The following is a 26,330-nucleotide window of genomic DNA, read 5'->3' as shown; positions in this document are numbered from 1 at the left end:
TTGGACTGAGGGGTCTGTTTCCGTGCTGTATGACTCTATGCTGATTCCCTCTTTATTGTCACGACTGGTGTCTCTGGGAGCACATGAATTAGTGACTGCATTTCCTACATTACAAAACTGGCCACATTTTAAGATTGCTTCCTTGGCTGAAAAACACGTGGGAATTTTGTTGAGCCGATGAAATGAGGCTATTGTTTGCCACTTTTCTGTAGAAAGCTTAAAGCGATTTTGTGTGGTTAAGCTAAATGTAGTTAGATCAAGAGAGGCACTGAAACCTAATAAGCCTGCTCTCAGTAATTATTTTCTCCAAAGACCATAAACCGTAAGCAATCATTGATAAACACATCATACCCATTGGGTCAGCAAGTCATTATCCCTATCACAAACCTGCAACTTGGGAGACAACCTTTATGGACTTGGACTTTGAGAAAATGTTGTTTGAGTGAAGCAGCACCCCCATTGATGTAATTCTTGTTTTGTATAAATGAATCATACTGGAATAACTGTTGCATTGTATGGTCATTTACTGAAACATACTTAAAACAAAACAATGCTTTTCATGAACTCTGGACATCCCATTGCTACCCATCTTCAAGCATGTGCCTTTTCAAAATGTTAAAAACAGTAAGAAAGCAACTCCACAAGTTGGCAAAAATGAGAGGGGAAATCTGAGGGAACAGTCAATGAGATTCCATCACCACCAGTGTGAAAGAGTGATAAAAAGAACAATGTATCTGAAGAGAAGGAAAGACGGGCAAGGAACAGTCACAAAACAGAAGTACAATTTATTCTGTCCATAAGAAAGGTGTTGAGCAATGCCACAGGTGATTTCACAGGATGTCGAGTATCAAGCACATGTACATCAGACTCTAAAGTCACACATTAGAAAGAGGAAAGGCAGACTTGTTATTGTACAGTGCTTTTCCTAGCCTCATGTCGCAAAATACTTTGTCCCAATGATGCAGTTTTAAAGGGTATTCATTGTTTATAATGTGGGAGATGCAGCAGCCAATCTGCACGGTGTTATAAAGCAAAAATACTGCAGATGATGAGGATCTGAAAGAAAAACGAAGTGCTGGAGAAACTCAGCGAGTCTGATAGCATCCATGGAAAGAGAGAGAGAGCCCAACATGACTCATCAGTACACAGTAATATATCATGGATTACTGAATGTAATAATCCTATTTTAAAATAATGTGACTTTAGACTTTAGAGTTCCAGGATGGCTCTAGTGATGAATTATAGATTTTGGATTTAAAAATGGTAGTATGTTAGTAACTATTTTTTGAAGGGTTTAAAAACATAGTACCTAGGTCAGATAGTCCTAATCCAGTATGTGTCAGAGCAGAGGAAACCTCTGGAGTGTCAGTGTGTGATTATTTTTACTGTGGTGGTTGACAACAGGTGAAGTAAACTTTGAAGTCCACTAGGCTTGGTTTTGGTTCAGAGTAATTAAGGATCGACTTTACAGAGATTAATAGTTTTAGGGCATTCACTGAAGACCTGAGGTTAGAAGTAAATACAATTTCTCTCCGAGAAATGAGTAAAGAACAGTTTAGGGGAAAGCACAGTTAGAGTAGAAAAATTTACTTTGTGAAGTTTCCAGAGCAGGAGTATTTGGTTAAAAATATGCAGGTTTTTAGAAGCTGAGAACATCCAAGCTCTCGGTTTTGTGTGTATTCACAGTTCGCAGCAAGGAACTGCAGAGAATCTGTTAAAGTCAAACTATGAGATCTGACGGAGGCAATTTCTCCAGATTTGATAATGTTGGAAAATGGGATTTTGACTTTGTTTTGCTGTGTGTTTTTAAAATCTTTCAAATTGTGTTTTGCATTTAGTCAGTTTTGTTTTCATCCTTTGTTCAAGATATGTCTGTTCTGTCGTTAAAGAAACTCTGCAGCTTAATGCGACCATGTTTCAATGAGAAAGCTGATCTATCACATCACACATTATTCAGGGATCTGACTTGCCGGTAATACGTTGCCTGGTGTTGTTCTAATGAATGTCTTGTGTTTGTTTGTAATAAAACAGAACAATGCTTCTAAGCTTTTACTTGCCATCATGGAAAGCAGACACGATAGTGAAAATGCAGAAAGAATTCTATACAACATGCGACCTAAAGAATTGGTAAGAAACTGAAAATGTTATGCTGAATTTTTTCACTGTATTATTCACTAATGTAGCTCCAACTCCCAACAGCTTTGCAAAGATCTATTTTTCGTCAAGCAACAATGTCCAATTATTATTTGTCTTTCGATCATCCCAAAGCAAATTAGATGGATTGTTACAACTTTAAGGTTATAACAGGCCCTGATTTTTACTGTCTGTCCATCTAAATGAATGAGTTCAGGTCTTGACTTGTATTTTTGTCAAATTGTTCATTTAAAAAGTACATGTTTTGAAACTATTTCCAAAGTGACCTTTAAAGGATGTCACAAGACTATTGTTCAGATTTTATTAGCCGGAGTGGAATTTAGTTTCAATTAATAAATCTGGGATAAGACTGGGCAAACAATCCAGAATATCGGGTTAACGTTCTGGGTACATGAGTTTGAATCCCATGGCAGATGTGAGATTTGAATTCAATAAAAATCCTAAATAAAAAGTTAGGCTAATGGCAAGTATTTAACTTTTGTCCATTATTGTAAAAGCCCATCTGATTCACTCATGTGCTTTAGGGAAGGAAACTGTCTCCCCTATAATCTGGTCTGACTGCAAACCCACTACAGTGTGATTGACTCTTAACTGCCCTCTGGGCAAATCGAGATGAGCACTAAATGCTGATCTTGCCAGCAACGCCCACATCCCATGAGCAAATGAAAAACTATTGTCGAGTTATTGTAAAAATCCTAATAAATGTACCACTCTGCCAGCCCTTACCCTGTTTGGCCTCCACAAGACTTTATACACTCAGCAGTATGACAGGCTCTTAACTGTCCCATGAACTTCCACTCTGATGAAGAGATGGGCCACAAATGCTGCCCTTACTCACACCCCACAAAGCAACAATGGAAAGAATAAGGAATGGTGGATGGGGAGCTTCTGGTTGGAAATGTTTTCTTGCTGCTGCATGGTTACAGAGAGCGGTGAACTCAGCCCAGACGATCACAAAGGCCAACCTCCCATCTATAGAATCCATCTACCAGGCCCGCTGTCAAGGACAGGCCGCCAGCATTCTCAAAGATCCATCCCATCCTGGCAATTTTTTTCTAAAACCTCTACCATCGGGGAGAAGGTACAGAAGCCTGAACACCCACACCAGCCGGTTTCACAACAGTTTCTACCCGACTGTTGTTAGAATACTGAATGGACTCTCAAACTCTTTACATTCACCTGTACCTGTGTTTTGGTTTTTGCCGTTGTTTACCTATTATTTACTTATCAACGCTATTTAACTCTGAACTGCCTGTATAGCTTGCAAGACAAAGCTTTTCACTGTCCCTCAGTACACATGACCATAAATTCGGTTCAATTCACTGGGACCTTGGCCATCTGAGCCATGCCCAAAATTTGTTGAGACCTAATCTCAGCGAAATTAGCCATGCTTCCCAGCACTTGACTGGAGCACACAGTAGTTGACATTGCGCTCAGGGCTGCATAGCATGAAGCAATTTTATAACAATCCATCTTCCTGTTGTCCGTACACTAACACACTGCCTTAAGGAGCTTTCACTGTGCAAAACTGAATGCCTTTTCTTTTGAAGGTTGATGTTATAAAGAATGCTTACAGTCAAGGTGAGGAGGTGGATAACGACGAAACTTCAGAGGAATGTATCTCACCGAAGGATGTTGGCCATAACATTTATATATTGGCTCATCAGGTATGTTGATAAATTAAGAGTATTTACAGCTTAATGTTTTCTCAATCCCTTTGAAAATCTTGGGTTGTATCAGATGAAACGGAATCTCTTCCTGCACATTTCTCCATGGTGGGTATCAAATAACCAGCTTTTAATTGTCATGAACAGTATATTTACAAAGAAAAGAATACATAATGCCTTTACAACGTCCCACAACCCTTTCAGCTACTGAAGTAATGCAGGTGCAGTTGTAATGTAGGAAACATACCAGCTAGTTTGCAGACGGCATTTGATTAGTTGCAAAAACAGAAGTTGTTGGAAAAGCTCAGCAGGTCTGTCAGTGTCTTAGGAGAGCAATCAGAGTTAACATTTTGGGGTTGAGTGACCCTTCCTCAGAACTGAAGTTCAGGAATTAAAAACAGAAATTGTTGGAAAAACTGAACAGATCTGGCAGCCTCTCTGGAGAGAGGCACTGAGTCTTAAGTTCAATACTAGCCTTTAGTTCCAAAGAAGAGGCATAAAAGAATTTGAAGGATCAACTCTGTTTCTTTCACCATGGATGCTGCCAGACCCTGCACTACCTATTGGTTTCAGATTTCCAGCATCTGTAGTACTTTTATTTTAATTGACTTTACTTGTTAGTTCAGTGATAAATATCGACCTGAGCACTGAGGAGAAATCCCTAATGTTGTAGAGGAGGTTTTAAAACAACCTTTTTATATCCCTCATTCAGACACATTGTTAAAACAAGGTCCTATCATCTCAGGTTAGTGTAAATGGGCTGTCTTGGTGCCTCAGCGGTTAGCACTGCTACCTCACTGTGCCAGGTACCCAGGTTCAATCCCAGCCTCTGGTGACTGTCTGGAGTTTGCACGTTCTCCCCATGTCTGCATGGGTTTCCTCCCACAGTCCAAAAAAGTGCCGATTAGATGGATTTATCAATGCTAAATTGACCAGTATTGTCCAGGAATGTAGGATTACAGGGATGGGGCAGGGGTTTGGGTGGGACTGTAGGGCTGTTATGATTCTAAATCTCTAATTAACCCTTGCATCTCATACATGACAATAATGACTTAATTTAATCAGCCATTGGGACATGCTGTGATCCCAAAAATGCAAGCCTCAATCTCTTTCACCCGAGAGGGCAGGCAGGATCTTAGTCTAATGTCACCTCTGAAAGTCAGCAGCCCATGACTGGCCAGAGGTCCTGCAGTACTGCACTGGAATGTCAGCTAGAATCTGTGATCGAGTCTCTAGACCAGAGCTCAGTTACATATTGACAATACAGGTGGGAGATGGCATAGCATCTTTTTATCATATCCATTTTGTGTAAAGCATCAGGGAGGCTTTATGTAAAAATGTTCACCTGCAGAGTGTTAATATCTGGCTGGCCTTCATATTTGGTGTTGTTCCCATGATTTTTGACGTGGTTATAAAAATGAGTTGAACCCGCCATTTTCTGTTAGAGCTCTGTTTCCCTGTTCAGCAACAGGTTTCCAATCTGGTTCCTCAATAGCCATTGCATTTTTGTTAGTTTTTTAAAAAAAAGTCCTGAGCTGACCAGGCTCGGGTTTAGAAGAATTGTGACAACAAATGCAGTTGTAAACAATGCTAGCCTTCAGTACCAGGCCAAAATCTTATCTTCCTGATTCTGAGGAGAAGTGAGATGCTCTTCATGATGGTACAATGATTACTTTTCAGCAGGTTCTTGAATTCTGACCTGGGATGTGGGCCTCACTGGCAAGACTAGCGTTTACTGACCATCCCTAGTTTCCCTGGCAGATTGTGGAGTCACAGTCCTACAGCATGGAAATAGACCCTTCGGTCCAACCAGTCCATGCTGTCCATAATCTCAAACTAAACTAGTCCCACCTGCCTGCGTTTGGTTCATATCCTTCCCAATGTCATTCAAATGTTGTAAGTGTACTTGCATCCACCACTTCCTCTGGCAGTTCATTCTTTATACAAACCACTCTCTGTGTAAAAAAAAAAAAAAATTGCTCCATCCTGTCCTTTTTGAATCTTTCTCCTCCCACCTTTTTAAAAATATGCCCCCTTGAAATCTACCACTGTAGTGAAAAGACATCTGTCATTCACCACTTGGGAGTTTATAAACCTCTATAAGGTCATCTACGCTCCAGTGAGAAAGAAATCCCAGCCTCTCCTTAAAATTCAAACACTGCATTCCCAGTAGCATCCTGGTGGATCTTTTGTGAACCCTCTCCAGCTTAGTAACAGGGCGACCAGAACTGCACACAGTACTCCAGAAGAGGCCTCACCAATGTCCTGTACAACCTCAACATGATGTGCCAACTCCAATGCTCAAAAGATCTGAGCAATAAAGGCAAGCATGCTAAACACCTTCTTAATCTCCCTGTCTCCCTGGGAGAATGATGTTCCTGAACCCCTGATAGTCTTTCTACCATGCTACCATGAACCAGGTTGAATATTTTCTGGGAGCAGCTGAGAAACTTCCTCACAAATACAGCAAGTGTTGAATAGTCAGAATCAGATTCAAAGACCCAAGAATGGCAGGTTTCCTTTCCTGGAGAATACCGGTGATCTCTTTGTTTTAAATGACAATCCAACAACTTCAAGCACCACATTTACTGTCTGGGTATCTGAATCCCCAGCAGGAGTGAAAATTGAGCTCCCATCCTCAGGATTATTTATCCAAAATGTCCCTGCCTCACCAACACAGCCTGGACGCTGCACTGTTGCATCCATTACACCTCAAGGCAGCTCACATGATTCCACAGCCAGTAGTGAAGCCCTTTGAGGTGTGGCCACTGTCCTTCAGTAGGAAAATGCAGCTGCCAAATTGTGCACAGGGAGATCCCACAATCAGCAGAAATGGCTGACCAACTTAGCCTGTTTCGTTGAATTTGTTCAAGAGAGTAAGGACGGCCAGGGCATCAAGGGTATTCTCCCGGCTCCTCTTGAATAGTCCCACGTGCCCTTTTATGTTCAGCTGAGCTGACAGATCAGTCTTGGAATTTCAACTCCAGGACCTTTATAGAATCATAGAATCCCTAAGGTGTGGGTGCAGGCCGTTCGGCCAATCGGTCCACACTAACCCTGTGAAGAGCATCCCACCCAGACTCACCCTCCTATACTATCCCTGTAACCCTGCATTTCCCATGGTCAATCCACCTAACCTGTACATAGAGTCATACAGCATGGAAACAGACCCTTCGGTCCAACTAGTCCATGCCGACTATAATCCCAAGCTAAACTAGTCCCATCTGCTTGCGTCTTTGAACTGTGGGAGGAAACTAGAACACCTGGAGGAAACTTGATTCAGGGCTTTATGTGAGAGGTGGTTCCTCCAGCCTTGGAGCGTTCCCTCAGCATTACACTGAGATGCCAGCCGAGAAAAGAGCAGGCAACCACACTTGTGTGTTCAAAATATGATGTGTTTCTGCCATGTGTGTGATCAACCGCCCCTCAGTTTACTTCAGACACAGGAAATCAGAATATTCGTTGGAAAAGACGAACTTGCAGGGTGACAGTGAGGAGACAGAGGAATGGTGCTCGGAGATCTGGAAGGGCTGAATAGTCAGCTGTTGTGCAATAACAAATCCTGTCGTTGTTTGATTATCGTTTTTTTTTACAAGCTGCTGACATCCTTTTGGTTTTTATTTCTCCAGCTTTCACAACACAACAAGCTGCTGCAACAGAAGCTCAAACCAGGTTCAGAGCCTCAGGACAAAGGCAGTGAAGCTGTAACATATTATGCTAATCACACTGCACAGATTGAGGTACGCTGACAGCACTGCAATTCAACTTTCAAACAGCTGGCTTTGCTGGCCACCTACTGAAACCCTTGTCCTCGTGACAGGCAGGTTTGAACATAATGAGTGCTTTGCAACAGTCAAACGTAGCAAACTCTCTGTTACTTAAATGTTAGCGATTTCACAGAATGCTGACCCACACCGCAATGTTACATATAACACACACACCACCCACGCACCCACCACACATGTGCTCACCCTGCACACGTACATGGAATTGATCACAGGGACACTCAAGGGGCTAGAGTTGGCGCTGATCTATTAGAGGGTTGTGGGGTCGGAAGGCATTGCAGAACCAAGGAAGGGAATGAGCATGGACATTTTCTGAAATTCCTGAATTTCAAATTCAAGGTGTTGCACAATTGGCACCAAAATGGGTTAGGGAGCACAGGGGTAATAGGTGAAAGGTACTTGATTAGATTAGATTAGATTAGATTAGATTACTTACAGTGTGGAAACAGGCCCTTCGGCCCAACAAGTCCACACCGACCCGCCGAAGCGTAACCCACCCATACCCCTACATTTACCCCTTTACCTAACACTACGGGCAATTTAGCATGGCCAATTCACCTGACCTGCACATCTTTGGACTGTGGGAGGAAACCGGAGCCCCCGGAGGAAACCCACGCAGACACGGGGAGAATGTGCAAACTCCACACAGTCAGTTGCCTGAGTCGGGAATTGAACCCGGGTCTCTGGCGCTGCGAGGCAGCAGGGCTAACCACTGTGCCACCGTGCCGCCCACTTGAGGAAAGGGAGGACACCATTACCAAGAGTTTTGGATGAGCTCAAGTTTACGGAAGGCAAGACATTGTTCTATCTTTGTAGAGGAATGAGGGAAAGTCTTTAATTCGTAAAGCTCAGAAATGCTGCTCTTCCTTGAGGCATATTTTGGATGGAAAATTATCCGGTCAGATTGGGAACTGGACTGAGTTCAAAGGGTTTGGAGGTTTTGCCTATAATCAGCTATTTAAGTCTGAAAGGGGGGTACATGAGACCTTTTGGAGAGAGGGAATAAAGATGGATAAATTAATGGTTAAATGGGTGTGAATTGATTGTGTCATTAGTGGAATGGGTGTTTTATGTGTTGTGGCTGACTTAAAACTCTCACCTGAAAGTCTGGACTTGAAACCTGTTCAAAAATATGTATCTTCATATTTACAATGAAACGTCGAGGATGTAGGTTAATGTCATAGAGTCAATAGAGATGTACAGCACGGAAACAGACTCTTCGGTCCAACCTGTCCATGCCGACCAGATATACCAACCCAATCTAGTCTCCCCTGCCAGCACCTGGGCCACATGCCTCCAAACCCTTCCTTTCATATACCCATCTAAATGCCCTTTAAATGTTGCAATTGTACCAGCCTCCACCACTTCCTCTGGCAGCTCATTCCATATGCGTACCACCCTCTGCGTAAAAAAGTTGCCCCTTGGGTCTCTCATATATCTTTCCCCTCTCACCCTAAACCTATGCCCTCAAGTTCTGGACTCCACCACCCCAGAGAAGAGACTTTGCCTATTTATCCTATCCATGCCCCTCATGATTTTATAAACCTCTATAAGGTCACCCCTCAGCCTCTGATGCTCCAGGGAAAACAGCCCCAGCCTATTCAACCTCTCTCCCTAGAGCTCAAATCCTCCAACCCTGGCAACATCCTTGTAAATCTTTTCTGAACCCTTTCAAGTTTCACAACATCTTTCCGATAGGAAGGAGACCAGAATTGCACGCAATATTCCAACAGTGGCCTAACCAATGTCCTGTACAGCCGCATCATGACATCCCAACTCCTGTACTCAATACTCTGACCAATAAAGGAAAGCATATCAAACGCCTTCTTCACTATCCTATCTACCTGGGACTCCGCTTTCAAGGAGCTATGAACCTGCACTCCAAGGTCTTTTTGTTCAGCAACACTCCCCAGGACCTTGCCATTAAGTGTATAAGTCCTGCTCAGATTTGCTTTCCCATAATACAGCACCTCTCATTTATCTGAATTAAACTCCATCTGCCACTTCTCAGCCCACTGGCCCATCTTATTTAAGATCCCGTTGTAATCTGAGGTAACCCTCTTCACTGTCCACTACACCTCTAATTTTGGTGTCATCTGCAAACTTACTAACTATACCTCTTATGCTCACATCCAAATCATTCATATAAATGATGAAAAGTAGTGGACCCAGCGCCGATCCTTGTGGCACTCTACTGGTCACAGGCCTCCAGTCTGAAAAACAACCCTCTGCCTTCTAGCTTTGAGCCAGTTCTGTATCCAAATGGCTAGTTCTCCCAGTATTCCATAAGACCTAACCTTGCTAACCAGTCTGGACTTTGGGCTTTTTTAATTGACTCATGGGATGTAGGTCTTGCTGGCTGGGTCAGCATTTACTGCCTGTCCCGAGTTGCCCCTTGAGAAGGTGGGGGTGAGCTGCCTTCTTGAACTGCTACAGTCCATCAGCTGTAGGTTGCCCAACAATGCCCTTAGGGAGGGAATTCCTGGATTTTAACTCCGTGACACTGAAGGAATGGGGATATATTTCCAAGTGCAGTAGTTCCCAAGTATCTGCTGCCCTTGTTTGTCTTGGTGGTAGTGGTCATGAGTTTGGAGGGTGCGGTTTAAGGAATCTTGGACACGTTATGTCGTGCATCTTGTGGATAGTACACACTGCTTTGTCCTGGATGGTGTCAAGCTTCTTGAGTGTTGTTGGAGCTGCACTCAACCAGGCAAGTGGGGAGTATTCCATCTCACTCCTGACTAATGCCTTGTAGATAATGGCCAGGTTTTGGGGAGTCACTCACTGCAGGATTCCTGTAGCCCTGGCATTTATATCCATTTGTGTTTCTGGTCAATGGTAACCCCTATGATGTTGATAATGGGAGACTCGGTGACGTTAACACCATTGAATGGCAAAGGGCCGTGATTGGATTCCCTCCAATTAGAGATGGTCATTGTCAGGCTTTTGTTTGGCATGCATGTTACTTGCCACTTGTCTGCCCAAGCCTGGATACTGTCCAGGTCTTGCTGTATTTGGATTATGGTGTTTCAGTATCTGAGGAGTCTCGAATTGTACAGATAATAATTTTATAACTTGCAGACGACAAGACAATATTGTAAATGTAGGGTTGCATTGACTGCAAAAGCATTCAGACAGGTTAATGGAATTGATTAGACAAATCTATCACCAAGAAACAAGAGGTGATCCATTCTGGTATGAGGATTCAAGAGTCCCAGGAACAGGGAGGCCAGTGGTTTGAGCTAAGGCAATTCTGAAACAGTGCAGTTTGATATCCCCTTCTAAATCCCACTTTCAGAAGGATGGCCAAGTATTGGAGCATTTATGCATGCATTTTGTTTGAATAGTACCTGGGCTGACTGAGTTTGGTTAGGTGAGGTGACTAGTTTAGTTTCTCCTAAGAGCAGACCCCAGCATGGGGAGCATTGGTACATTTACCAAAAGGTAGGGCTTTTGACAGAGAACATTCAGAGAAACTATTTCACTGGCAGCAATATCAGTCACCAGATTGGAAAAGGAGCCAGTGCTTAATTAGATTTTGTTTTGCCCAGTGAGTGATGATGAATTGGAGTGCACTGCCAGAGTGGCTAATGGAAACGAGTTCAGCAATAACTTTTGAAAGGGGCATTTACTTGAGCAGGAGAAAATTGCAATTGGGGTTAGTTGGAAAACTTTCAAAGAACAAACAGACAACAGAGGGCTGAATGGCCTGTGTGTCTGTGTGTGTGTCTGTGTGTGTGTCTGTGTGTGTGTCTGTGTGTGTGTCTGTGTGTGTGTCTGTGTGTGTGTCTGTGTGTGTGTCTGTGTAATGTTGTGTTCTGAAGTAGAGTTAACTACAAGTAGAAGCCGTTGACTTCTTTAGTGCTTTGTTGGAGGAATAGTTCTCTGGTAAAGTCACTCAGTGCCTGCTGGTAAAGAGAATAAATCCCATTCACTTTAGGGTTTGTGAATCTCTGAGACTCAAGCTTACAAAAAGCATTAAATATTGCCTTCTCTCAAAATTCCTCTGGACCGGTGTTTCTCTACGTGGAGTTTCTTGTTGCAGTCAGCTTCAAACATGACCACGGTGGCTCAGTGGTTAGCACTGCTGCCTCACAGCACCAGGGGCTAGAGTTCAATTCCAGCCTCAGGTGACTGTCTGCGTGGAGTTTGCACATTCTCCCCGTGTCTGCGTGGGTTTCCTCCCACAATCCAAAGATGTCCGGGTTAGGTGGATTGGCCATGTTAAATTGCCCACAGTGCTCAGGGATGTGTAGGTTAGGTGCATTAGTCACAGGTAAATGTAGAGTAATAGGGTAGGGGAATGGGTCTGGTGGGTTACTTTTTGGAGGGCCAGTATGGACTTGTTGGGCCAAAGGGCCTGTTTCCACACTCTAGGGATTCTATGATCTGCTGTGTCAGGTGACTGGCAGTGAGTATTTGCATAAACTGAAGAAGAAACAGTACATAACATTCCAGTTACAATGGCTCTGCATCTGGAAGTGGGGCTGTCACTTCTTTACAAATTGCAGTTCCCTTTAACTCTGAGCCAGTCTCTCAATAGCTCAGAAAGAGCATTCTGATCTCACTGTCAGATGCTTTTGAAAGAAAGCCTTTACACTGACAAGACAAAGAAACAACTGTGATAATTCACTGCTCTTTTGAGCAGTCGTTGTTTATGACGTCTCCCTCAGTTACACTGAAAGTGTGAGAGCACCATTAAAGGCTCATTATTATAATAACAGTGGCCATAAACTACATATCAACTTCAGATGGGAAGAGTTCTCGAAAATTGCCGAGAAACAATTTGCAAGTGTTCAGCATTTTTTTCATGATCTGAAAATATTCCCCAGCCAATGAAATGCTTTTGATGTCAAGTTACTGCCATACTGTCAGAAACATAACTTGCCCACACCCAGCAATGAGATAGTGACCAGGTAATTGTGGTTAGTGATGTGAAGTTGAAAATGAATACTGGGCAGGAACAAGGGAGAACTACCCTACAGTTCAGACTTTGTGTTAACCTGACAGGGCCTTCAGTAGAAATGTCATCCAAGAGAGAGCTCCTCTGAAAGTGCTACACTCCTTCAGTGCTGCGCTGAAGTCGGGTGGCACAGTGACACAATGATTAGCACTGCTGCCTCACAGCCCCAGGGATCCAGGTTTGATTCCAGCCTTGGATGACTGTGTAGAGGTTTGCACGTTCTCCTGCTGAGTGCTCCAGTTTCCTCCCACAGTTCCAAGATGTGTCGGTTAACTAGGCCGTGGGGATGGTAGGGTGGATCTGAGTCTGCGTTGGATGCTGATTGGAGGGTTGGTGCACGCTTGATGGGCCAAATGGCCTCTTCCTGCACAGCTGTTTTCCCTGGAGCGTCGGTGATCTTGTAGAGGTTTACAAAATTATGAGGGGCATGGATAGGATAAACAGACAAAGTCTTTTCCATGGGGTCGGGGAGTCCAGAACTAGAGGGCAGAGATTTAGGGTGAGAGGGGAAAGATATAAAAGAGACCTAGGGGGCAACTTTGTCACGCAGAGGGTGGTATGTGTATGGAATGAGCTGCCAGAGGATGTGGTGGAGGCTGGTACAATTGCAACATTTAAGAGGCATTTGGATGGGTATTTGAATAGAAAGGGTTTGAAGGGATATGGGCCGGGCGCTGGCAGATGGGACTAGATTGGGTTGGTATATCTGGTCGGCATGGACAGGTTGGACCGAAGGGTCTGTTTCCATGCTGTACATCTCTATGACCCTAGTAGGGATTCTGTGAAGTGTTAATCAGAAGTAGTTACTTGGGTCTGTGGAGTGGGACTTGAGTCCACAACCTTGCTACATGTTTAAACCCAGGCTGATAGATGCAGTAGAATCTTCGGGCCAAGCCAAAGTTGGGGGGGGGCTATGGGAGATCGGTGGTCGGGCTGTTTTTTAAATCTTCCACTTGTTTTATTGAAAGAAGTTTTGTAATATATTGATGGGAGAGCTTCTCCATTTCGAAATGCCCTGTCAGAATTTCTCCTCCATTTTGTTATCCCCCAATGGGTTGTGGGCGTTGCTAGCAAGGCCTCTGGAGACCTAATTGCCCTGGCACTGCCAGGCGTTTCAGAGGGCAGTTGCGAGTCAGCCATGTTACTATGGGACTGGAGTCACGTATGGACCAGACTGAATAAGGACAGCAGTTTCCTTCCAAAAAGAACATTGATGAACCAGCTGTGTTCTCACTGCGATTGGCGGTAGCATCATGGTCACTGAAACTGGAGTTCAGTTTCAGATTTATTTCACCTTTTGTGGGCTCAGTTCTTCAGCTGCTGAACCATTGAATACTGAGTTGTTGGATTTGACTCACTGGAATTCATTTCCAAAGTGTGCCTCCATTCATTATGATCCTGCTCAATTGTCCCTCAAGCCTATTGTTACACCACCTCATGAATTAAGAGCAGAAGTAGCCCATTTGACACATGGGGCCTGTTTTGTCATTCAATAAGATCATGGCTGATATGATGATTCCACGTTCCTGCCTTGTAACCTTTCACGCCCCCCCCCCCCCCCCCCCCCCCTCCGGTTTATCAAGAACCTATCTACCTTCGCTTTAAAAATATTCAAAGACTCTGCTTTTGTCACTTTTTGAGGAAGAGACTTCCAAAGATACTCAACCCTCTCTTAAAAAGAAAAAAAGTTGCTTCTATCTTAATTGGATGATGCCCTTATTCTTGATCAGTGACCCCTAGTTATAGATTCTCTCTCAAGTGGACAATCAGGACTTATGCAGTTATTATTAGGGCCCTAGGTGGTAGTTTAGAACAGATAGACCAAGGGGTTCATATGCATAATTCTTTGAAGTTTATGTCATTTGTAGACAGGATGGTTAAGAAAGTGTTTAGCACGCTTGCCTTCATTCTTTGAGGAGAGGAGTTGGGAAGTCATGTTGAGGTTACATCACACATTGGTGAGGCCTCATCTGGAGTACTGTGTTGAGTTCTGGTTGCCCTGTTACAAGAAGGATATTATGAAGCTAGAGAGGATTCTGAAGAGATTTACCAGGATGTTGCTGGGTATGGAAGGTTTGAGTTATAAAGAAAGGCTGGGACTGTTTTCACTGGAGAGTAGGAGGTTGAGGAGTGACTTTATAGAGGTTTATAAAATTATGAGGGATATAGATAGAGTCAATGGTAGGTGTCTTTTCCCTAGGATGGGTGATTACAAGACTAGGGGGCATATTTTTATGATAAAAGGAGAGCGATTTAAAGAAGACATGAGGCATAATTCGTTTTACACAGAGGGTGGCCAGTGTGTGGAATGAACTTTCTGAGGAAGTGGTGGATGCAGATGCAGTGACAATGTTTAAATGACATTTAGATGAGTATGTGAGTAGGATGGGATATGGGCCAGGAGCAGGCAGGAGAGACTAATTTGATTTGGGATTATGTTCGGCATGGACTGGTTAGACCAAAGGGTCTGTTTGCGTGCTGTATAACTCTCCATATTTATTAGAATCAGTTTGGAAACAGGCCATTTGGCCCAACAAGTCCACACCGACCCTCCGAAGAGTAACCCACCCAGCCTATTCCCCTACTCTATTACTCTACATTTACCCCTGATTAATGCACCTGTCCTACACATCCCAGAACACTACGGGCAGTTTAACATGGCCAATCCACCTGACCTGCACATCTTTGGACTGTGGGAGGAAACCGGAGCACCCGGAGGAAACCCACACAGACACGGGGAGAATGTGCAACCTCCACACAGACAGGCACCTGAGGCTGGAATTGAACCCAGATCCCTGGTGCTGTGAGGCAGCAGTGCTAACCACTGAGCCACTGTCAAGACCCCTTGGATCTTACACATTTAAATCAAGTTGCCTCTCACTCTCCTAAACTTCAGCAGCTACAAGCCCAGTCTGTTCAATCTTTCCACATTAGGCAACCTTCTCATTGCAGGGATGTACATCTTGTCTGAACTGTTTCCAACACACTTGCATTCTTCCTAAAATAAGGAAACCGATATGGTACAGGGATTGTACTCCATATACCAATATCCCTGAAGTGACTGAGGGCATTTTGCATGTTTAAAGCAAAATACAGAAATGTGATCATCCTGGATTCCTGTAAGTTCATTACCATTGATAACCTTTACTTAATCAGCTTCCATATGAAAAGCCAAGTATTGAGTATAACACGAGTGTCCAACTATAACCGTCACTTACTACAGTTTGACAACCCACATTCTTCATCGTAAGTGGTTTGGTCCTTAACAGTGCTGTGGGAGGTGAAGCTTTATGTGGATGAATCTGCAAGGGAACAGGAAATGCTGACTCACCTTTTGTTATGGTTTACTAACACACCATCCCTATAAAACCATCCTGTAGAACGAATTTTTTTTTTCATATAGAGGTCTGGCAGCATCCATGGAGAGTGAAACCAAGTTAATGTTTCAGCTCTGCAGCCTTTGATCAGAACACGAGAGGTTTAAAGTATGATCAGCTGTGACCAAGGACGAAGTGGGTGAAGGACTGGAGGGAGGTCTGCGATAGAGTGGACATCAGAGCAGATTGAAAGACCAAGCCAAAGAGAGCAGTAGTGGGGCAAGGAGCTTTATCTAAATACAGAGGCTCAGCTGGTGCTGAGGTCCCTCACTTCGGGTTCAATTCCAGCCTCGGGTGACTGTCTGTGTGAAGTTTGCACATTCTTCCAGTGTCTGCGTGGGTTTCCTCTGGGTGCTCCGGTTTCCTCCCATAGTCCAAAGATGTGCAGGTTCGATGGACTGGCCATGGAAAAATTGTCCCTAATGCAGACTAAGTGGGTTAGCCACGGGAAATGCAGGGTTACAGGATAGGGTGGGTCAGGGTGGGTTACTCTTCAGAGCGTCGGTGTGAGCAAGAAGGGCCAAATGGCCTGCTTCCTCACTTCCATAGGGATTCAGTGATTCTGCATTCCGTCTGTCACTCTTCGGCCCATTGGCCCATCTGATCAAGGTCCTGTTATACTCTGAGATAACTTTTTTCACTGTCCACTAACACAAGGCATATTTAGTCTTGATATCAAATTAAAGGAGATGGAAATCATAGTAAATGATTCACAGGGGTGCAGTATGTAGTTCCTTGAAAGTGCAGTCGCAGGTAGACAGGATGGTGAAGGCAGCATTTGGTACACATGCCTTCATTGGTCAGAACATTGAGCATCGGATTTCAGACGCCACGTTGCGGCTATACAGGACATTGGTGAGGCCACTTTTGGAACAGTGTTCAATTCTGGTCGCCTTTCCATAGGAAAGATGTTGTTAAACTTGAAAAAGTGCAGAAAAGATTTACAAGGAGGTTGGCCAGGGTTTGAGCTATAGGGAGAGGCTGAGTAGGCTGGGGCTTTTTTCACTGGAGCATCGGAGGCTGAGGGGCGACCTTATAAAATCATGAGGGGCATGGGTAGAGTGAATCGCCGAGGACTTTTCCAAAGTGGAAGACTCAAACTAGAGGGCATCGATCTAGGGTGAGAAGGGAAAGATTTAAAAAGGGCCTGAGGAGTAATGTAACACAGTGGTTGGTACGTGTATGGACCGAGCTGCCAGAGGAAGCGGTTGAGGCAGGCACAATAACAACATTGAAAAGGAATCTGAACTTAAAAATGTTTTGCTGGAAAAGCACAGCAGGTCAGGCAGCATCAAAGGAACAGGAGAATCGATGTTTCGGGCATGAGCCCTTCTTCAGGAATCTGGACAGGTATATGAATAGGAAAGGTTTAGAGGGATATGGGCCAAATGCTGGAAAATGGGACTAGGTCAGGTTGGGATGTCTGCTCAGCATGGGTGAGTTGGACTGAAGGGCCTGTTTCCATGCTGCATGAGTCTGATTCCATGATTACGTAGACTGGTGTCATGAAAGGTGAAAACATGGAGAACCCAATAGTAAAGGAGGGCAAAGGATGAGAACACAAGTGTGGGAAATGTGGTAGATACCGTTGACAGCCCCAATGAGGGCATAAGACTTCTCAGAAGCTTGTCCTTAAACCCCTGATTTCAACAGTTAACTAAGTTGCTAATGTCATCAAACATTTTAAAGGTGTACAAATTTTCCATCTGCCACACTTACAATGTTCACACTTGGAGAGTCTCATTTTGTTCCTGGACATGAAATAAACAACGACCAGCAGTCTGTCCCTAGTAGGCTTAGTCCAGTGAGACTCCAAGTAACAGCAGATCGAATCATTCACCATGTATTGAAATTGACGTGCAATTTACTCACTCAACAAATCAGTCAGTGGAACAAAGCATCTTCCACACAAAGTGACCAATTTTAAACTCCCCCATCAGTCAGTTATTCAGCCCAGTAACTATCAGTGTGTACAAGGTACTCTGAGTCTCGGCTATGTCCTATTAAAAGGAAACCTCCTAATTTGACTACATCCAAATTAACTCTAGAAATGGCAGCACTTTCTGCAACTAATATGCTAAAGAATGGGGTAACAATGAGCCATAAGCAAATGTCAAACCAAAGCAAATGATTGAGGGTGACATATACATCCTTTTAAAATTCACTCTTGGAATGCGGATGTCACTAGTAAGACCAGTACTTATTGCTCACCTCTCGCTGCTCTGAGTGGTGTGACATATTCGGGAAATTTCAAGGCTAGTTATAAGCCCAGCTCACTGATACAGACTAGAGATCAGACCAGGAAAGCAGCTTAGGACAATCTAACTACTTCATAGTCACTTTTACTGCAATGAGCTTTTTGTTCCCAAATTGCTTTGAGCTGAATGTGAATAGCTGCCTACTCTCGATGACTGAATCTAACAGATTAACCATGGCTGGAAATGTTTACAACATGCCATGGCACTCATCCACTGATTCAATGAATAAGCACATCGATCTGGACCCAATATGCCGACCACTGCAACGGACAGCTGGAACTGACAACCGGAAACGGCAGATTCAAACCACTACAAATGCCAGAGGAAACATCACAGAAGCGCTTCACAGGAGGCTCCCAAGCACTGAGGATGTCACCTGGACAGGGGACGAAACGTCTGCAACACAAACTCCCAGCTCGGCGAACAGAACCACAGCAGATGTTTACAACATTTCTGTAGGTGTCTCTGGGATAAAAGAATGACTAGAGTAAGATTAGGGCCAATCAAGGGCAGTAGTGGGAAGTTGTACATGGAGTCAGAGGAAATAGGGGAAGCACTAAATGGATGATTCTCACCACTATGTACACTGGGAAAGACAATGTTGGCGAGGAGAATACTGAGAAACAGGCTACTAGTCTAAATGGGATTGAGGTTCACAAGGAGGAGGCATTAGAAATTCTGGAAAGTGAAAGTTAATAAATCCCCTGGACTGGATGGGATTTATCCTAGGATTCTCTGGGAAGCCAGAGAGGAGCCCTTGGCCTTGATCTTTGTCATCATTGTCTACAGGAACAGTGCCAGAAGACTGGAGGATAGTAAATGTTTACCCCCCTGTTCAAGAAAGGGAGTAGAGACAACCCTGGTAATTATAGACCGGGGAGCCCTTACTTCGGTTGTGAATAAAATGTTGGGAAAGGTTATAAGAAATAGGATTTATAATTATCTCGATAGGAATAAGTTGATTAGGGATAGTCATACCTCACAAACCTTATTGAGTTTTTTGAGAAGGTGACCATTGATTTGGTGTATTTAGATTTCAGTAAGGCGTTTGATAAGATTCCCCACGGTAGGCTATTGCACAAAATACGGAGGCATGGGACTGAGGGTGATTTAGCGGTTTGGATCAGAAATTGGCTAGCTGAAAGAAGACAGAGGGTGGTGGTTGATGGGAAATGTTCATCGTGGGGTTCAGTTACTAATGATATACCACAAGGGTCGGTGTTGGGTCCACAGCTGCTGTTTTTTTTTATAAACAACCTGAATGAGGGTGTCAAAGGATGGGTTAGTAAATTAGCGGACAACACTGAGGTCGGTGGAGTTGTGGATAGTGCCGAAGGTTGTTGTAGATTGCAAAGAGACATAGATAAGCTGCAGAGCTGGGCTGAGAGGTGGCAAATGGAGTGTAATGCAGAAAAGTATGAGGTGATTCACTTTGAAAGGATTAACAGGAATGCAGTGTACTGGGCTAATGGTAAGATTCTTGGTAGTGTAGGTGAGCAGAGAGATCTGTGTCAATGTACATAGATCCTTCAAAGTTGCCACCCAGGTTGATAGGTTAAGAAAGCATATGGTGTGTTAGCTTTTATTAGTGGAGGGATCGCGTTTCAGAACCATTAGGTCATGCTGCGGCTTTTCAAACTCTGGTGCGGCCTCACTTGGCGTATTGCGTACAGTTCTGGTCACTGCATTATCGGAAGGATGTGGAAATTTTGGAAAGGGTGCAGAGGAGGTTTACTCTGATGTTGCCTGGTATGGAGGGAAGGTCTTAGAAGGAAAGTTGAGGGACTTGAGGCTGTTTTTGTTAGAGAGAAGAAGGTTGAGAGGTGACTTGATTGAGTCATCTAAGATAATCAGAGGGTTAGATATGTTGGACAGGGAGAGCCTTTTTCCTCGGATGGTGATGGCTAGCATGAGGGGACACAACTTTAAATTGAGGGGTTGATAGATATAGGACAGATGTCAGAGGTAGTTTCTTTACTCAGAGAGTAGTAAGGGAGTGGAATGCATTGTCTGCAACAGTGGTAGACTCGCCAACTTTAAGGGCAGTTGAATGGTTATTGGATAGGCACATGGACGAGAATGGAATAGTGTAGGTTAGATGGGGTTCAGATTGGTTTCACAGAACGGTGCAACATTGAGGGCCGGGGGCTGTACTGCACTGTAATGTTCTATGTTCTTTTTTAATTCACGGGATGAGGCTGTTGCTGGCTAGGCAGCATATTTTGCCCAGAGGGCAGTTAAGAGTCAAGCACATCACTGTGGGTCTGCAGTTACATATAGACCAGACCAGGTAAAGATGGCAGTTTCCTTCCTTAAAGGACACTAGTGAACCAGATGGGTTTTTTCTGACAATTGCTAATGGATTCATGGCCATCATTAGGCGATTTCACCATCTGCCGTGGCGGGATTCAAACCGGCTCCCCAGAACATTATCTGGTTCTGTAGGTGAAGAACCCAGTGATACTACCACAAGGCCAGCGCCTCCCCCAAATAAAACACAACGTGCTGGGGATCCCCTTCCAACCCTCCCTCACCTTCACCCACCCCTCCCCAAAAGCTGGTTATACTCTCACTTTGAATTAATCTACTTGCGAGTCACCTCAACGTTGCTGCGCCAGTGCAAGGTCAGATATGGTGCACAGGCCAAGGGGTGAGTTGCCTGCTGCTGTTTTAAGCCCGTGCTGTTGCTGCACGCTCGGTGAATTCAGTGGCTACTTTGCACCAATTTATACCGGAGAAGCGCCGTGAGCAATAGTCTTGACCCGATTCTGCCTTCCATCCTCAGATCGTACGGCATGACCGAACCATGGAGAAAATAGTCTTCCCTGTGCCCAGTATCTGTGAATATCTCACACACGAGTCCAAGTGTAAGGTGTTTAACACCACAGAGCGAGATGAGCAGGGCAGCAAAGTCAATGATTTCTTCCAACAGACTGAGGACCTTTACAATGAAATGATTTGGCAGAAGAAGATTAAAAGTAAGTAATCGGGCTCGGGCTTGTTTAAAGAATTATTAAGTAGGCCTTGTGACTTATGGTATTTGCACCTGATTTTGGCAATGCTTATGTTAACTCCTATAATAAGAACTAGGGGGATATGAGTAACATGGTACTGACAGTGTTTATTACAGTTCCTGATATATACTGCAGCTAATGTATGAAGTAAGGAGTTTCCATGGTTTGCAAGTTTTGAGGAGATTTGTAGCTCAGGTTGAGGTTCTGGATGTAGGTTTGCTCGTTGAACTGGAAGGTTCATGTTCAGATGTTTCGTCACCATACTAGGTAACATCAGCTGATCAGTTAAAACATTAGCACACTTGCATCAGCAAGTCCTGCTTCCAATAAGGATGGGGACACAAACCTTTCTGTCCCCTGGTCACATGCTCCGACATAGTGATGTGCATGTCTCTTAAAGGTACACTGTATACCATCTTGAGACATAACACACCTTGTGTGTCAATGTGACCGAGTAAGGAGAAATTATTTCCTGCTTTAGACAAGAAATTACTTCACATCTATCCTCCTTCACATCAAGCTTTATTCATTCCTTTGTCAGACTTTGTTTTTGCATTTTCTAAGAGCTGAGGTTTGCTGTGCGATTTGTTTGGCACTTTGCCTTTCCAAGGTAGATTAGGCATGCTGTAGGCCTGAAGGAAGCCTATTTGTGAGTTTACACCAAAAAAAACCAGTGGACGAGGATCTGATCAGGGGCAGCTTTGATGTGGCCTATTCTGTGCCAAACATGGAAGATGGGCAAGTGGTTAGAACCCTGTTTGGAAGAGTGCTAACAATGTGAACTCTTGTGATTATTTGAAATGGGAGAAAGTGAGGACTGCAGATGCTGGAGACCAGAGTTGAAAAATGTGATGCTGGGAAAACACAGCAGGCCAGGCAGCATCCGAGGAGCAGGAGAATCGACGTTTTGGGCATAAGCCCTTCTTCAGGAATTCCTGTGTTTTTCCAGCATCACATTTTTCAACTCTGATTATTTGAAATGTTTGCATTTGTCCTGATGAGTTCGACAGCCTGCCTTCTGTGCAGCAATATTACCGCTCAGTTCCTGAATGAATAATTCTCTCAGGATTACTAGCCTTATATTAGGGCAGTTCAGCCATTGTGGGGCTGCAGTGATGTTGTAACAAATAATGCCACTTTGTAAATATGTGGCAGCAATATCATCTGCCTTTTCTCCTGCCTTACCTCCCCACCAACCCAGCAACCTTTTATCCCACCCTGTCCTTTAATCCTCCTTAAATATGCCTATCTTCAGGACAATCCAGTATTTACCTGTATATTGTGTGTGCATAAAGCATAACCATTATTTTTTTTTAAAAAAAGCACACTCCCTCTGGAGAAGAACTGCTGACCCAATAGGTATGTTTCAATTTGGAAAGGCATTTGTTCAGACAGACCTGGATATAATATTTCCAGTAGTTCTGGAGTCTAGAATTTGTGGTCATAGATGTGAAATAAAAATGGAGAATCGTGGAAACAGATCTAGCAATGTCTGTCGAGTTAGAAACCTAGCTAATGTTTTAAGAAATTTCCGTTATGGCCTTTGATAAGCACTGGAAAATAATTCACAAGAAACGGTCCTCGGAGACCAGAATGGGGGAGTATCTACCATATGCAGTTACTGTGTCAGAGCAGCGAGTATTTATGTGAGGCAGAAAGGAATAGAAAGACATGCCAATAGGGGCTGACGAAATACAGTGGGAGGAGGTTCATATGGACAATGTATAGCAGTGTACCCCAGATGGGCTGAGTGGCCTTTTTCTGTGCTGAAAATTGTGTGGGAGCTAAAATGTGCGGAATTGTGTAGCTTCACCTCTGTCCCGGAAGAAGAATTTCTATTGGAAAGGACTCCTCACTACCTTCTTTCTTTCTTCAGATAATCCGGGCTTGTTCTGGTTCTCGAAGAACATATCACTGTGGGGGACCATTTCATTCAATTTTGCAGTATTTATCAACCTAGCCGTCGCACTTTTCTATCCCTTTGGTGATGATGGCGATGAGGGTAAGTTGGAAAGTACATTTCAAAATGGATTGTTTTGGTTAGTGCACTGTGATTGCCCACTTCCTCGGTTGACCTGGGAAGAGAGAGTGTGGACCATGGTTTGCAGGTTGTGTTCTTATAGAGGAGATGGTGACGTGCTCATGTCTCTGGTCTAATAATTCTGAGACCCAGGCTAATTCTCTGGGATATGGGTTCAATTCCCACCAGACGGTGAAACTTGAGTTAAGTACACATAAAAACAGTCACTAAATGGTGACCACATCAATTACTGAAATATGATTTGCGACCTTTAGGGTAACACCATTCACAGTAAGCATAGCAGGTGGAGGGATGACCTTGCAGAGGTTAGTAAAATCATGAGGGGCATAGATAAGGTGAATAGCAAAGATCTTTTCCCTAGGGTAGGGAAGTACAGAACGAGGAGGTGTAGTTTTAGGGTGAGATGAGTAAGATGTAAAAGGGGCATAAAAGGCAACATTTTCAAAACAGAGGGTGATTTGTATGTGGAATGAACTGCTGGAGGAAATGGTAGATGCGGGTACAGTTACAACATTTAAAAGGCATTTGGATGGGTATATGAATGGGAAAGGTTTGGAGGGATATGGGCCAATAGGATAAATAGACAGGTCTTTTCCCTGGGCAAGGGGAGTCCAGAACTAAAGGGCATTGGTTTAAGGTGAGAGGGGAAGAGATATAAAAGGGAGCTAATGGGGCAACTTTTTCACACAGATGGTGGTATGGTATGTGGAATGAGCTGCCAGAGGAAGTGGTGGAGGCTGGTACAATTACAGCATTTAAAAGGCATCTGGATAGGGATATGAATAGGAAGGGGTTAAAAGGATATGGGCCAAGTGCTGGGAAATGGGTCGAGATTAGATTAGGGTATCTGGTCAGCATGGTGAGTTGGACCTACAGGTCTGTTTCCATGTAGTCTATCTATGACTCTATAAGTGGGACTACTTGATTGGCGTGGACTGGTTTGACCAAAGGGTCTGTTTCCATGCTATATGACTCTATGTTTAGATTTTAGATTAGATTACACTGTGGAAACAGGCTCTTCGGCCCAACAAGTCCACACCGACCCGTCGAAGTGCAACCCACCCATACCCCTACATTTACCCCTTACCTAACACTACGGGCAATTTATCATGGCCAATTCACCTGACCTGCACATCTTTGGACTGTGGGAGGAAACCGGAGCACCCGGAGGAAACCCACGCAGACACGGGGAGAACGTGCAAACTCCACACAGTCACCGGAGGCGGGAATTGAACCTGGGTCTCTGGCGCTGTGAGGCAACAGTGCTAGCCACTGTGACCACAAATTGTAGACCTCAATTGTTATGGGACTTATCACTTGTCTGCCCTTGTCTAAAGTTATTGTATTATTTTAGCCACATTGTGAACTTGTCAGCAATCTGGCCCTTTATTAGGGATGATTCCAGTTGCTGCATCCAGGGAAGTGGGGAAGATGATCATTAAGGATGTATTGTCAGAGTTCCACTAGAGTTATGTTAATGTTGTTGTATTTATTAACATTCATTCACTGACAGTTTTTATGCTCTTTGCAGGTACCATCTCTCCGCTGTTTTCACTGCTGCTCTGGATAGTGGTGATTGTTTGCACTCTTTTACTTATATTTCTGCCGAAACCTCATGGAATAAGACTGTTTATTGTATCTGTAATGTTCCGGTCCATATACACGATTGGTCTCGGCCCCACGCTCATACTCTTGGGTGCTCTCAATGTAAGTAGCATCACATATCCCTGAGAAAATTAACAGAGACTGATGACCGTATTTATCAGAGTGTCGTTTCATTGCTAAGGAAGGTAATAAATGAAAAGGAAACCTTGGGTTTATATAGGAATTTTCATGATTGGACATGCTAAAGTGCCTTACAGCAATGAAGACCTTCTGAAGTGCAATCAGTGTACTGACATAGAATTATACTCATTTACCGAATTGATGATCCCAATAAGCAGTCTGGTACAACTCAAACATATATCGGAAATGGCAGAACACAGGAAATTGCATTTGATCAACTGTTTCACTTCCTGCCCATTAATTTCCTGATGTGTGCCCCCCAAATTTATAGAGATACCACATTGTGCTCTGGGTCTGGACCACTAATGCATTCGAATACTGCAGGACATTTGTACCGTGTGCCTTGATGTGTCCAGAGACACAAGGAGTCAGAGCCTACTGTCGTCTTTGGGTGAACTTGGTCGAGATGATGACAGCCCAGATCAGGGCATGCCATCATAATCCAACCCACATTTTAATGTCCTTATTTATTGCTATCTTGTGAAAACTAATTTCAGAAAGAGAGCAGTTTTGTGATTTCTTTAATTATAGTTGAGGAGCAGGTCAATGAAAATCTGAGGTGCTACAACCTCTTCCCCCTATTGGTGTGAAAGTGTTATTACCTCGCGATGTGTGTATTTAGACCATAAGACATAGAAGTGGAAGTAAGGCCATTTGGCCCATCGAGTCCATAATTCTGAGCATAGGAATTTATGATAAAGAGGACTTCATTATATTTAATCGTCTTGCTGTCAGGTCGGGTTATTGAATACAGGCATAATGTAATTGTCACTGGCCTAGTAATCCAGGCATTGGGACTAATTCTCCAAGATTCAGTCAAAGTCTGAGGCCAATGTGTATGGACTGAATTAATTTCCTAACATTTTAGCTTTGAAAATGAGGGCAAATGGAATGTAGTTGAATGCAAAATGTACCTGACCCATGAAGGGGTGCTGTTGTCCACTCCAATTTCTACAGCTGAGAGAGAGAAACATTTTAGTTCGAATTCAGAACTAGATGGAACTGAGAAAGTGACATTATGTAGCAAACTGGATTTGGGACATTGCAACAATTATACTGCGTGTCAATTGTTTAATTATTGGAGTGGTAATGCTGGTCTAAATAGTTTGGATTTCAAACATCAAAGACGTGTACAAAAACTCGGGAGTCTGGTATTCAGGTAGATGTTTGAAAAACATCAGCAATGGGCTGCTGTACAGTAAAATAGAGTAAGCGACTCGCTGAAAAATCCCTCCCAAAATGATAAGTGTAATTTAGATGGAAGTTATTGGTTCTTTTTATATGTT

At 43.7% G+C, this 26,330-nt stretch overlaps 1 protein-coding gene across 1 annotated transcript in view; it reads left to right on the top strand.

Moving 5' to 3' along the window:
• The window catches only part of itpr2 (inositol 1,4,5-trisphosphate receptor, type 2), a 136,119-nt gene that overhangs the window by 56,421 nt on the left and 53,368 nt on the right, over positions 1–26,330 (top strand). Inside the window, exons 18-23 of the mRNA XM_087999698.1 lie at positions 2,032–2,127; positions 3,705–3,821; positions 7,451–7,561; positions 20,990–21,182; positions 23,095–23,220; positions 24,791–24,966. Of these exons, the coding sequence (XP_087855824.1) occupies positions 2,032–2,127; positions 3,705–3,821; positions 7,451–7,561; positions 20,990–21,182; positions 23,095–23,220; positions 24,791–24,966 (819 nt within the window). The remainder of the gene's footprint in view (positions 1–2,031; positions 2,128–3,704; positions 3,822–7,450; positions 7,562–20,989; positions 21,183–23,094; positions 23,221–24,790; positions 24,967–26,330) is intronic.

Source organism: Chiloscyllium plagiosum, unplaced genomic scaffold (genome assembly GCF_037043375.1).
Source record: "Chiloscyllium plagiosum isolate Xiang-an unplaced genomic scaffold, Cpla_swu_hap1 HiC_scaffold_23, whole genome shotgun sequence".
In the NCBI taxonomy this organism is placed as follows: Eukaryota; Metazoa; Chordata; class Chondrichthyes; order Orectolobiformes; family Hemiscylliidae; genus Chiloscyllium; species Chiloscyllium plagiosum.
This window is presented reverse-complemented; position numbering and strand designations above follow the sequence as displayed.